The sequence below is a fragment of the Pempheris klunzingeri genome, chromosome 12 (genome assembly GCF_042242105.1).
Source record: "Pempheris klunzingeri isolate RE-2024b chromosome 12, fPemKlu1.hap1, whole genome shotgun sequence".
NCBI classification, from domain to species: Eukaryota; Metazoa; Chordata; class Actinopteri; order Acropomatiformes; family Pempheridae; genus Pempheris; species Pempheris klunzingeri.
The window spans coordinates 19,289,886-19,304,759 of NC_092023.1; the positions used below are offsets into that span (position 1 = coordinate 19,289,886).

Here is a 14,874-nt window from a genome sequence, read left to right on the forward strand (position 1 = left end):
TTCCCTCTCAGCGGCGATGTCCCATATTCGTAAGTTTCTCTCATACATCACATCTAAATATAGACTTTCATGGCTGCTGAGCAAGAGCCAGATATAAAAAATAAAAAAAACACAAAAGAAGGCAGGCGTCACCGAGACAAGATGTAACAATATGGAGATGGGCAAAGTGTGTTACTGTCCACTGGAATGTATACGAGTGCCAGTCAGTCACTGGGAATGGGGAGGTGGACTCAGTGGCTTGATAAGGGTGTTGGGGGGAGTCTCGGTGGTGGCCACTAGTCATACTGGCCCTTCAGTCAAGCCCTCCAGGGGGAGGGTGGTGGCATTGTCAGTGGGCTGCGGGTCGTCCTGGGGATGCGAAGGCGTGTGGGTGGGAGCGGCCAGACTGGCGTAAGGCAGGTGGCAGTCCATGTGCAGAAAGGGTGGGTAGTGCTGGCGATAGCAGATGTACGCAAACAGCAACCCAATCACTCCTCCGGCAAAGGCGTCTGCAAAGTCACACAAACACAGTTAACACATTCATATTTTAAGGTATGCACCTATAGTTAATATTAGCCTATGTAGAGGGAGAAAAAGAACACCTCTTAACATGAGCGCAATCAATTAGGCATTTCTGTATCAGCCGCGGTGTTGAAGCCAGCGTTCATCATGCCTGGCTAGTTTAGAAAGTGATGAAAGTAAACTGAAAGGCAAAGTAATGAATCTGTTCTACTGAGCACTGGGCTCACTTGCCTCTAGACAGGCTGTCTCTGTCACTTTGTCACTATGCTGAAAGGTTTCGTATTATACCTGCCCCCCTTTAAGCTATAATACATCATATAATATCACACTGCCATGGTGAATACTAAGCCTTTATTGCAGGGTATAGATCAAAATGATATGGCCAGCTGGCGGCTGGAGCAGCCGAAGTAAAGGTTTCCATAATATCAAAATTATATTTCTCCATTGGTCTCACCAAACTCGCTTTATTTTCTCCTTCTGGGTAAAATGAAATATAATATAACATCGATTTCCCAGCTTCAGAAACTTTACAATGCATGAGCTTGCTCTGTGAATGTTTCATTGACTTCTGTCAACTCAGTCTAATAGACTGTGTCTTGGTGCAATGTATTAGTTTGGTGGCTTCATTGAGATAGTGATTGGAAGTCCAGACTTTCTCCCTCAAGGACAGAGCACACCTCCAAAGTGCAAAGGGATGGTGGGAAAGTTAGTATCTATCAAGCATGGCTCAGCAGCACGGCTAATGGGGGCTCCCAGATTGTGTTTACACTGAGTGCAGATTGGGGCCCCTCAAGTTTAATGGGCTGCACCATTGCTGCTTACTCACAGTCTGCTACGGGGAGGGGTAGGAAAAAAATTTGCAGAGCTAAGACAAACTGAGAGGAGGAAGTGATCAGCTTGCCTGTAACTACCGTATGTGTTGTCTTTCTGATGTAAATAAATCCTGGTTGTTAAAAGAGATGTCTGTTTTGTAGTTACCCAGCTCCCCAGGAACATATGGTTCCCTAAAACTAATTAACACCATATGACAGAGCTGTCACCATATGACCACATATTCTCTCCCACACCCCACCCACATATGCATTCCCTCTGTCCCTCCAAGACTCCCTACAGTTCTTCCAGAGCAGATATTTAAAACTGCTAAACTAAAAAGCTTGTAATTCTAATTTTCTTCCCAGGCAGCTGAATTAAATGCTACCTCAATGTCATCTGAGGCATTAAGCTATAGCTGACAGAATACAGACGTCTAAGACACAATTTGCAGTCTGTTGGGCAAATCAGCACGCTGCCCTGCCTGATTTTCTGTACATTCACATGCTTACCCTTTCCTTGATTTATCAGCCATGCTGATTAAGATAAAATAAATAAAATGTGATTGCAGCAGCACAGCTGGTTGAAATGAGCATCGCCCCAAGTTTGCCTTATACAAAATCTATATAATAACAAGCAGATTTAACACCATGTAAGTAAGGCACAGCATTTATTTGACAGAATTTTTGATCAGTGCAGGAATATTGTATTCATATTCATTTGGACCTTGCCAGTGGTGTTTGTAGTCACAGGTCCGGGACAATGCAATCATCATAGCACTGTAGAGAGGCAGCACCATGGCGCAGAGACGCCAGCTGCGCCCGCGCCCCTGATCCGTAAAACACTGCAGCTTGCCCGCCAGGTAGAACGAGGTGAAGCCAAGACCGGAGAATGCGACTGGAAAGATAGAGAAGTTGGCAGACAAAGAGAAAGAAGAGTAGGGGGTCAAGAGTGAAGATTTTAGTATTCCGATTATAAACTCTCCCCCTCTCTGTGGCTGTGGGTTCCTCTTGTATCTCAGCAAAGACATGAACTGTAACCATGGCTCCAGCTTGTCCACCGGCAACTACTCGCAGGTAAACTCACTGAGGGATGAAACAGTCTGTTAGGAAAAGTAAATCACCTGAGAGCAAGCAGAGGCAAACAGACCACTACATCTAAAGGATCAACCCACACACACATAAGGACACTTAATCAGTGTACACCCCTGAACCAATACCCAGTTCAAAATTAGGTTCTTAATGACTGGTTTCTATGGAAAAAAAAAACTGCCTGACTGAGACAAGAGAGGAGACTATGTCAGTCCCAAATTAGACCACATCTCATGATTAGAATAGTCTCTCCTCTGTACAGGCCCACCAATGGCATGAGAGCCTGAGGTCACAGTGAAAGGTAAAGACCTGTATAAGGACTAAATATGACTGTGCTGTGCTGTGCTGTGCTGTGCTGTGCTGTGCTGTGCTGTGCTGTGCTGTGCTGTGCTGTGCTGTGCTGTGCTGTGCTGTGCTGTGCTGCGCTGTGCTGACGGGGGTCTGTGTCTAAGCGGATGGTGGTTAGTGTAGCAGAAACAGCGGCAGTATAATTGTATGAATTAGAGGTTTGGTGATGGAGTCGTAAAAGGTGGTTCTGGGACACGGTCATTAGTTTACTGCTGCAGCGGGCCAAACAGCACCCATCAGAACCCATCAGCTGCCCATTTGTCACTCAATCCACAAACTGGCCAAGAATACTAAGGACGCCAGGACACGTGTGTGGCCTGTAGAGAGAGGGGAAGGATGGATGAGGCTTTCCTGCTGTCAGGGAGCAGGAGTTAAGGAGTCCATTAAGAACTCTTTTCTATTAGGCAATTTTACTCCAATATATTGGATGGCTGGTATAGGCTGATATTGGGTTTTCATTAAAAAATGGTTATGGAAATAATAGAAATGATGGATATAATGTAGTTCGCTTGATTGCATTTCTACTTTAAAATTGACTCCCATATTGAACAATTTAGCAGGACTGAGTCTAATGTGGGATTTTGGTTGGATTCTACAAAAAGTATGTCTGCTGTACTGGAAGTTTTCCTGTTCTTGCTACCCAGCCAACACATCCAGGTAAGCTCATGTGAGTTAATTATGATCAACACGGGCAACAAGCAGGCAAAGACTGAAAAATAACCTGTGAAATAAATTAGCACGTGGTAAGTGTGAGTAACACAAGGTACAAGATTACTAACAATGCACAGTGTCTTTTTCTGTTAAAAAGATCAGAGAAAATATTTACAGTATTAAAGAAATTTGGCCATCAAGAGAAGTTTGGGGGAAATTTAAATGGTGACCCAGTGATGGCAGCAGACTGTACGGTCCTGAATCATTTGTGTGTATCCCTTTGGAAACCTTGAATATCTGAGAAAGTTATTGATAGTTATTGAGACATTTTTATCTTGGATCGAAATGGTGCACCATCCATAGAGCCACAACAATAAGAGTGGCCAACATGTCTGAACAACACCTGTGCAGTTAACATGGCCTAGAACGAGCTGCATCTGATGTGAATCCCATATGCTTATATTGCTGACTGTACCCTTGGGTGGCCTACATAATCTTACCTACTAGAGACCATATGGTGGTTTAGATGGTGAGATTTAATTTGGCTATTGGGTCCCTTTTCATAGCTTATGCTTTAAAATAAACCAGTACTTGATAGCCTTTTGGAGGCTGAATTCACTAAGGGTAAGTCAATAAATTCACCAAATTAAATCCATCCATATGGAGAGCAGGGAAAATGTGAAATATGCTAAAAAATTAATTGACACCCTGTGGTTTTCTTCACATAACCATCATCACCACCCACAAAGTGAAGCACATCAGTTTGACAGACGGCAACACGTCCATCAATCTCAGGCCTTCTGCTCATGGTCATGAATGAGATGCTCAGAGCCTCAGCATCCCTCAGTGCCCATACATCTCACCGCTGTATGACCTCTCCACATTTACAGTCACACTGCAGCTCACACCATTCATTTTAAAAGCTCTAACCATAGCTAAGATGATTACATTACTCATTTGAACAGACAGAGCTAAATTTTCCATGAACCAGTAGCTCAGTCTTCTGAGTGAACATTTTAAATTCAGAAAACAGCATCGGAAAATCACACATTTCCATAACATCTGGTCCAGTCTTTTACAGTTTCTCTTGAGCTGAACCACCGATCAAGATAAAAACAACATGTATTTAGTGGAAAGTGCAATGTCAGCTGTGTTTTTGGAATATTTACACGTTGCTTATCATGGTTTCTTTTGTTCTGTATTACCAATGAACCTCATCTCCTAAATTCATTTTCTTTGTGAAGACAGTAGACAAAACAAAACGTGGGAACTAGCAGGAACATAGTTTACTGCTATTACTTCTTATCATTATTCATTTAAAGTAACAAGGGCTGTAACTTATCTGAGCATACCCTGAGAGGAAGTCAGAGGATGAATGCATTTATTCACCCATGGTCACAGTTTTTAGTCAATTCAAAATCTACAATACAGTCCCTCTAATTTGTGTGTCTGTGGACAGGCAGAAACCACACATACAGAAACAGGAAAGACTGAAGTGTATGTATGGCTCCCAAGCAACTGTATCTACTGCGTCAGTTATAAAACTATGTAGTTCTTGGTTATTAGACATTGCTTTATAACGTGCTAAGGGTTCATTTAAACCTATGTTTCCATTTTGCTGTGGGTATCTTTAATGGAATATAGGTGGCTATTGAGACATTCCAACACACTATTAAAATAGACTGTATACAATGACAAAGAAATAAACCAACATTCATTAGAATTACAAAATGTATCATAAGTAACTAGAAATACTGCCCCACAATTGTATGCCTCCACCAATCAGTCAAGTTGCAGTTTTGATCCATGTCTGTCCTGACCCAAAATTTGTGCCATCAATTCAGTCTCCAAACATTCAGTCTCGAGACATGGCATTGAGTAACGGCAAGAAAAGTGCTTTTGCATAACATTATGATGTCACAGTGAAGACCTTTGACCTTTTGGATTTAAAATATCCTCACTTCATCATCTTATCATCCATCCATCCATTATCTATACCGCTTATCCGTCACGGTCGTGGGGGAGCTGGAGCCTATCCCAGCTGACTTCGGGCGAGAGGCGGGGTACACCCTGAAGTGGTCACCAGCCAATCACAGGGCCACACACAGAGACAGACAAACACTCACACCTACAGGCAATTTAGAGTCACTAATTAACCTAGCTTGCATATCTTTTGGATTGTGGGAGGAAGCCAGTGTGCCTGGAGAGAACCCACGCTAGCATGCAAAACTCCACACAGAAAGATTCCAGGTTCAAACCGGGATTCAAACCTGGAACCTTCTTGCTGAAAGGCAACAGTGCTAACCACAATATCATGCTGCTTCATCATCTTATCATATTAGACATTTGTTATGTAAAATGTTGTCAGCATTTTTGAGTTATAGCCAAAAACGTGTTTTGTAAGCTCACAGTGACCTTGACTTGACTTTTTACCACCATAATCTAATCAGTTCATTGTAGTTCAAGTGCATCTTGGTGCCAGATTTGAAGAAAAATTCCCTCACGGCGCTCCTGAGAATGGGACAGATGGACGGGTGGAGGCATAAATATTCATTGTAGCAGTAAACATGCATGCTTTATTTCCACACTGCATGCAAACATGTTTGCAGACACAGTGTGTCAACATCTTGTGGATTACAGTGATAAAAGTGCTTTGAAGTTATGCAAAATGCATGAATGCAGACAGCACCCATGTGACCCTACACACACACACACACACAGACACAGACACAAAAACACATTTCTGCTCGTAAAACTTGCAAAATTAACTAAGCCAATATATGTGCAGCAGTAGGATGATACAGTAAAAACTAGGTGTAACCAATAACCACTGAAAGATGCTCCCTTAGAGACAGCAGGAGTCCTCGAAAGGCCACAGGACAAAGAGGAGGCCAACAAAAGGAGAAAAACATCTTAATGAATCCACTTCATGCATTTAAAAAGCCTTGAAGAGTAATTCTCCCGAGACCAAACAAAGATGCCTAATGAGAGTGATGAGTGCAGTCTAATAGCTTTTTTTTCATCTTCAGACAAACACAATGTTTGTTCAGAGGCTATAAGTGGAGAGGAACCTGTCTGAATATACTTCTTAGGAAGCAAATGGAGGGGCCGTTTCTGTTAGTGTAGAACTGAAACAACTCACAAAAATTTGCAGTGAAGGTCGGAAAAAAGAAGATGATGTCAGATTTACTTTCAGACAATATGTGATAAATATCAACACACTAAGTCCATGTGTATGTAAAATAGCAATCCTCTATCTGACAGTGTCATTGAATTAACTTTATCTAAAATAGGATGTTATAGTTTGATAAAAACACTTCTTCTTCTGAGCCTTTATTTGGATACTGGGAAAACAATGATTGTTGGGAATGTAAAAAGCTAATCTACTAATCTACCACATCTTGTCACCACTCGTCCGGTCGATGAAATATTCACCAAACTTGATACATGTTTTATTAGTTTTTTTGATTTTCAGCTATAATATTCGTATTATACCTAAGAATAGAGAAATTGTAGAATGCACATTGGAGTTCTAAGTGCACTTTATTTAGTTATTTTACCCCTTTTGAAGATTATATCTGTATGATTTCATTCTGGGTGTGAGTATGGTGGCAGGGGTCAGTGGTGAGGGAAGCTGGCTGGGAACCAACACGGCAGAATTAATACAAAGAGCTTCATATGAGGTAAGAGGCATGATGGAATGGGTGGTACGAGGAACAGTGCCACAGACTGTATGTTAAAGAGGAAGCCATTTTAAATTAAGAGCGTTTGTATTGACCCTGGTATGGTTTTTGACAAGTGAACCCACAGAAGACACATTTTAAAGTAGATGACTATTATTTCAAACTGCAGTGTTCGGCTGGGGATTCAAAGAAGGGGGTCATGCTCTGGTCAAAGCCTCTGCAAAGTAATAATTTTGGTAATATCAGCCTTTCTACCTTTCTCCTCTTTATTTCTGTTGAAATATCTATCATTGGCATGCCTGACCACTCACAGACACAAACTGTCTCACCAACCAGCGGCAGCAGCAGCTCTGTTTTCTCTCTCAGTTCTGCTTTGTCCTTTGACCCCTGCGGGGGCCAGGGGGACACCGCTCTGCCTCTTGTCAGATGCGATGCATATTAACAAACCACTTATGCGCTGACTCTGTTTCATCCATTAACACAGAAAAGCCCAACAGAAACTCATTATTAGTGCTGCGTAATTGCTGCTGCACTCCTACACAAGCTGTTCCTCAACCTCTTTGGACACTCCAGACAGACTGAAGTGTTATGAAGTGAGTTATAGTAAACATGTGACAGTGCATTTTGCGAGTGCAATTCTCTCTAGATGCTGAATTAATTTGATGGACATCCCAGGCTATGGTCAATTTAATACAGATAGCCGTGCGTAATGTGAAGATTGAAAAGATGCGATTAGGTCTGTCTCACAGGATTCATTATATCTCAAAAGTGCACATTAATTGATCATATCTAATGGTTTAATATGCACACAGGGAGATGGTGGAATGAATACGAATAAAACAATAAGATGGAGACAATGTACAGCTAATGCTATAGGGCCTGCTTGCTTTATATTGGTGCAGTGGGTTCAGGGGAGTCAGTATTTGTCTGTGTGTTTTTCCCTTTCTGGGACCTGTCTCCTCCAATTTCTGCTACCCTGTTACTTCACTTTGAGGTGAAGAAAAATAAATCACATCACGGAGAACCTGAGCGGCTTTAAAAACTTTGAAATGCAATTATAGTTTGTGCGCTCTAAAAAGTAGGTGTCATCAAACACTAAAGCCTGGTGTATATTTATATTTTTGTCCTGGCTGATGCTGATGGATTAGTTTGGGCTTTTTACCATGCAGATCATCTAGACTTATTTTGGGTGAGGCAAGAGTCTCTGAATGCAAAACGCTTTTTCTTTACCTGAAGTCCATTTATCAGGCTTGATAGCAGCCAGGAGTGATGCATTAAATCCAGATACCACTCTGAATATGGCTACATTAAGGGTTAAGATGGAAATTAAAAAACTTCATGTACTATGTGTTACTATAGCAACAATGAACTTATAGAGAGACAAAGATAAAAAGGTGCTGCCGCTAGAAGCACAGTCAAATTTATTATGGAAGGTGAGAGACGTACTGGCTTTGTTCTTGGTTTAGAGAATCAGTGTCAGAACAAAACTTTTATCACAGAGCTCATAATTAATCAGGCTCAAAAACAAATCGCACAGATGTCATTTTAACAGGGACGTCTAATCATTACAGGAAATTATTTACTGTACTAGCCAACCTATTAATAGCAGCAGGCGCTGGATTTTTTTGTTTTGTTTGGTGGCTGTGACATGAAGAATGCGCTGTTGGTAATGATGGATTCAGCGATGGATTTGCTCTCTGGGAGCAGATGGCTCGCTACAGTACCGCTTTTGGGTTGCTTATGGTTGGTTTTATTAATTCTTTTAAAACGTTTTTCTTATTTCCCTTTTTTTTCTTAAAAACTGTGGCATGGTTTTACTTTAAGTCGTTTTTGACCTTTTTTAACATGTAGTACATTCCTTCTTTGGATTTTTTTGTTTTTTAATTTTTTCTTCTATTCTTGTACTTTCGAATTTATATTTTTAGTTTCTTAGTTCTACGTCTTCTGTACAGTTATTTATGATTGTGTTATACATCACTATTTTTTAAGTTATGAGTTGTTGTCACCTTGTGTGCTCAGTTGTTAGTCTGTATGCTTTTGGTTGACTGCAGTTTTTTTAGATTGTATGTGTATTTTATTATTTCATTGTTGATTAAAAAAAAAGATTTAAAAAAATTATTAAAAAAAATTATATATATGTTCATATTTAGTCTTGCCATCCATCTGGACCTATTCTCTGTCCATTGGCACATCTGTCTGGGTAAAAGCTCTGTAACTTGCGTGGTCCAACAAGAGTTGTCCTGGTGAAAAGGGCCACAGACAGGAAATTGGATTTCTTCTGCTCTCTAGACTTGCCGGCATATGGGTGCTCCCCGTGTCTCTCAATCACTTTCTCTCTCACAGCACAACAACATAAGGCTATTAGAGCTGTCGCACAGATGAATGTAATCCATACACAGTGCTGCAGTGAATTACATGGCAATGTCCCTCTTTGCCTTTTCTAATAGAACTCAGCCGGCACTTCAAAGCATTTCTCTCTTACAGCAAGTAAGCTGTAAGTTTGCAACTTTAATATTATGCTAAAGCATCAATTCTAAATCAAACATGAAATTATAGTCATGAGCGTAAAGAAAAAAAAATCACTACCTACCGCACCATCTTATAGCAGTACATCACGGTATGTTGCCATTTCACACAATCTCGTCCCATGTTTGATTTTAAACCTTTTACAGAACGCTCTCAGCTAGTACCACTCACAGAAGGCTGGCAATTAAACACATTCACAAACCGTTTTCACAAGTACTGTGTTTCTAACACACACACACATAGAACCTGCACCTTTCAAAGAACACTTCTTGTTGAACTCACGCGAAGCATTTTCAGTTTCATTAAAATGTGAAACCAAAAAAGTGAGTTCAAGATGCTCATAACGGCTGGAATTTTCCCTCCTTCTCAACCTGTGACAATGGTTGCTTATTTAACTTTTTGCTTACTAGTATTTACACATTCCTGCAGTACTTATGAGTTCTGCATAATTACCTTCTGTGAATGTGTTTCTAGAGAGGAAATGTAATAAAAGATTTGAACAACAGCAAACAATATAAATATCAAGCATGCCGCAGTTGGAGCACAGCTCACTGGAGGATATAAAGTTATATTTTTTCATTTTGCATAATAGATGGCAGGAGGCACAGCGTAATTCCAGTGTAAGCATTTTACTGTTAGTGGACCAAGAGGAAAGAAACTTCAAAGCTGTGCAGTCACAAGTATATTTTATGCTTAATGGCGATAAGTTAAGTAAGTGATGGTTTCAAAGATGTGTCTTCTTACAGGCAGTCTTCACACGCCTGAAGAACCATATAATGCCGAGGGTTTATTCGACATCTGTGTGGCTCACAGCAAACACACGCATACCGCTGCACATTCATCTGCTGGACAACAGAACAACATGTGAATTATTAAACATGCTGCAAAAGTGAAAAACAGCTTGGAAAGCAATATGGTCCAGGATCCCAAATTGGTCTGCACAGCTGAACACAGCAGGACATCAGATGATGCTGTAACAGTAGGCATGCGTTCACTCGTTTTTTCACCGTGAACAAGACTTAAGATCCTTGATTCAGTCAACCAAAGCCATAAGCTGCCTCGGAACGTCTAAGTTAGATGATAAGTCTTTGCTGCATGTTGTGATTATCTTTGAAGAGAGGCAGCGGCAAAATGATGGCTTTGGAATGTGAAGATAACACCTTTTACACACCTTTTGCTCAGAGCATCGAGATCAGAGTAGCTACGGTGTCTGAGTTCTGGTATCTGGCTCTTGTGACTGGTACTCACAAGACGAATGGCTGCTGGGAAAGCTCTTGCGTCCCTCGGAGACCAGATCTGGCTCCCCGGTGCACAGCATCTTCGCATTTACTTGTCCATCTGGGAAGCAGCGCTGGAAATAATCGGGCCTGGGTCTGAAAATCAAACACAACCCACAAGATGGTTTCTGTGTCGTTGGCAGAGAGAATTTCATTAACTTTTCAAACAGTTCAGTAGCTGTAAATATAGTGGTAGTCTTTGGATTCCACAACTGAACAATATTTAGCATCACTGACAGAGCCTGTAAAATGCTGTAGTTTGTTTAGCGTACCTGCCGACAATCAACTTGATAGTGTTTGTGAAGACTCCATTCAGGGCGAGAGCCAGGGACACAGCTGGAGTGGGAAGATTAATACACACAGTCAAATTCAACATCTTACATCTTACTCTGGAGGCAAGTAATACTGACAAGGTCGACGCAGCATTTTTTTAATGGAAGTAACATTCATAGAAACAGTGATGCAAGCAGTAAAAGAATCAATTTTACTATCAGTGCAACACGGGTTCTGGCAGGTTGCCCTCTCTTCTGACATAATGTACAAATAAAACAGCCAATTAGGTTCATGGGAATTTCCCTTGCAGCTGGACAGATGGTTGTCAGGACTTATGTGCAAACCCTCTCATGATTTCTAAGTAGCAACAGTAGCACGAAGGCTTTAAACACGGTGCGAGATTCACATACACACACAGAGAAATAGAGTAACGCGTGCGTGTGTTAATGCATGGGAAGTTTTCACATGAATGTGCCAAATTAAATTTGGCTCTGATTTAGCATCGCTGCTCCTGTGGTGCACATTTAAACTGTATTCCTTCCAGAAATAGATCCAGTTGAATGCGAAAGATGATTCAACAAGTTGAAACACTAGCACCTCTGTGACGCACATTTACATTAACATACTCACTATGAAAAATGCTAACATGCTTATGCTTGCATGCAAACAGTTGCTAATTAAAACTTGACACAAAGTAAAGCTGTGGATGATGGGAATAAGAACAGAGTTGTCAGTTATTTGGTCATAAACCAAAGTATTGAACAAACTGATATTTTGTCCTGCATGGTAAAGCCACGTCAAGCCATGTTATTATAAGACAGATAGATGGATAGACATACTGACATTTAATACTAAAAAGTATCTCATGTGTATTCAGTTAGAAGAAAGACTCCATGTAAAATATACATATGTAGTAAAATGATCGCACCTACTTAAAGCATATCTGACTGTGAACCATTTACTGCTTCAGTTCAGCTTTGGTAATGAGATACGGGGGGACTGCTGCTGGCTACTGACAGGTAACTGTACATTCATTTGATTAGCTATGAAGCAAACCACTGGGGCTCATCATTAGCCAGAGTTCCTGCCCACACAGGTTAATCCCAGTAGTCTGGAGGTCAATTGCATTCACCCCACGTCATCAGAGCTCCAATGCATTATCTTCCTCAGCTGCTGAGAGGAGCGTAGTGTCAATATTATTTAAAAGCTTGTTAATCTGAGCAAACTCTGTGCAGATATCTGATGAAATTCCAAAATGAGACATGTTCCGTCTGACCGGTTGAAAAATGGGACATTAAATTGCAATGTGTTCCCTGTATGAGGAAGACTAGCACTCACTAAAACTATTGCTCCAGCTGTACTCTCCCATACAGTATATAGTCTAGCCTTGGGAAGCTTGCTGTTGGTCATTTAACTAATTAATTTTTTGCTGGCAGTGACCCAGTTTAGGCAGTCCATTTTTTTGCACTTACATCTGTTTGTTAAACTCCTGGCACCAAATGAGCCTGTTTCTGCAGAATTCGCTGCTGTAGCATGGCTGATCGAACTCATAAAAACAAGATATCCTCTAACCTTGAAGCGCATTCGGGCGCTATAAGATAATGCGGCATGCCGTATATTCTTTGTGCCTCCAGTTAAGCTCGGATTTGCCTCGCATCTGCTACTTTTAAAGGGTAAGAAGGGAAGTGATCTGATTGGCCTTTCTTGAAGATGGCCACATGTGCACATGCTGATACTGCATTCCTCTTTCCTAATAATGCATTCAATCTGCGTAAGTCTCTTTGGTCTGTGCTGCATTAGGATTGTGCCTGTGGCTTTGGGCACTACAATTCACATGCACTTGTCGCAGAGGTTGCAGTAGGACCCAGTTTCAGGAATTTTAAGACCTATCGAGCAAAGACAGTAATGCTGCCATCGTTGTCTCTAAGTCCCTCTAATTCAGCTCCTATAGACGACCAATCAGATTTGTTGTTGAGCTGATTTCAACAAAATCTCTGATGCCAATACAGTTTCTAGCAACATCCTAAAAAAACTACTGCTGTCTGAATTTTTTTTTCAAATTTCCTGTTTTCTGGCTACTAATTAACAGCAGGATGACCCAGTAGTGCGGTGCTGGATGTACCAGGGTGATTAAAGCTTTGACTTATTTTACCAAATTTGAATAGAACACTGAAAACCCTGTTATCAAAAACTGTCATTGTCTCAATAACTAGAAGATTACACCCCCTACACACAGCAAAAACAATAATGACTCTGCTACAAGATCTCACATTCAGATGATTAAAAATGTCCTTCATGCTTTGTAACCAAAATTAGAAATAATCACCGCAGAATTATCTCTGTGTTATTCTGAGTGTAGAAGAGTGTAGAAAAAAATAATCAGACTTTCAAAATGGCTGCATTATATCTTCACTGATAGATAATTACACAATTAAGCGGTAGGAATTAGGGAATGATAAAGGATTATTACACAACTCTACAGAGGAAATATTGTGTTAATTTCACTCCAAAGAGAAATATAGAGGCAATGTGATAGCAGAGTGCACTCTATAAAAGCATTATTGGTAAAACCAAGTCTCACTGGTATTATGAGGATGAAAAACTATCCCAAACCTTAATCAATGCCAGGTCAATTATTTGGAATAAAGGACCCTCGAGGACAACTTTGAACCCACAAATTGGTGGGAATACTAGGACAGACACTTTCTCTGATGTTAGCTTGGAATGAAGAATAAATAGGTCTGCACTCTAGTTAGAAATAAGCATCTTTTAGAGTGCACACCTGAAAAATGCTTTTATGATCTTTCTTTCTCATTTGGGCTAGAGGTAGCATTGGTTCAAAGCCATTTTCAAATCTATGATCATGTAGAAACTTGTCAGAATAACGGCCCCTACTTTGTTCTTTGTTCTTCTGAATTATGTTGTTTTCCTGTACGGCTATAAAGCTTTGCTTCTCTGCAGGCGGTAATGGGCCTGTTGAGTTCTACACAACACTGTTATCTGTACACCGATGCACTGAGTCGCGCTCTCTCTTCCCGATTCATCTGTGTGTCTCTTTAATTGGATTTGTGTTAAACTTTCTTAATGCTCTCTGATGTGCCAGAGCCTCTGCAGGCCTGGCGACCTGAGGGGGAGCCAGCAAGCAGGAAAAAGAAAAAAAAAGATCACTTTGAGAAAAATGCTGCTTGAGCATTAAACAAATAGCATGAAATTTTAAATGGGTGTAAATGCTTGTGGCTTCTGTGATTAAGATTAATTGGTGTGGTCTGATACTGACTGTAACACCAGGTCGCAGAGTTGAAAGATCTGCACCAGTACGCGCAATGAACTAGTTCTAGGTGACCAATTAGCCCATGCTCCCAGGTAGAGCAGGGGTTATTAAAATCTCCGACAAATGCAGTAACTATTACATATATATGCTGTCATTTTAAGACCTCTCATAGGCTGGATTGTGACTAAAAGCAGCAACAGTCTTGACATTTCAGGTAATTGGTTCCACGTACCTAAACATGCCTCTTTGATCTCTGTTTTGTCCGTCCTCTGAATTATCTTCACCACAAATATCACCGCCAGTGGGGTAAGGAATGAAATTGCCTGTGAGGAAATGAAGACAAAAAAAACAGAGAGTTATTATGACATTAGAGATGCACTGCAGCGTCCCAAAGGTTCTGTTTTGCAGGTTAAGCGTACGATGACTTTTGCCTCGGGGAATGA

At 40.9% G+C, this 14,874-nt stretch overlaps 1 protein-coding gene across 1 annotated transcript in view; it reads right to left on the minus strand.

Moving 5' to 3' along the window:
* Nucleotides 1-279: 279 nt before the first annotated feature.
* The window catches only part of plpp4 (phospholipid phosphatase 4), a 42,983-nt gene continuing 28,388 nt past the window's right edge, over nt 280-14,874 (minus strand). The window contains exons 3-7 of the mRNA XM_070841321.1: nt 14,664-14,754; nt 11,160-11,223; nt 10,859-10,983; nt 2,038-2,208; nt 280-488 (exon numbers count right to left, since the gene is read on the minus strand). Coding sequence (XP_070697422.1) covers nt 280-488; nt 2,038-2,208; nt 10,859-10,983; nt 11,160-11,223; nt 14,664-14,754 — 660 coding nt within the window. The remainder of the gene's footprint in view (nt 489-2,037; nt 2,209-10,858; nt 10,984-11,159; nt 11,224-14,663; nt 14,755-14,874) is intronic.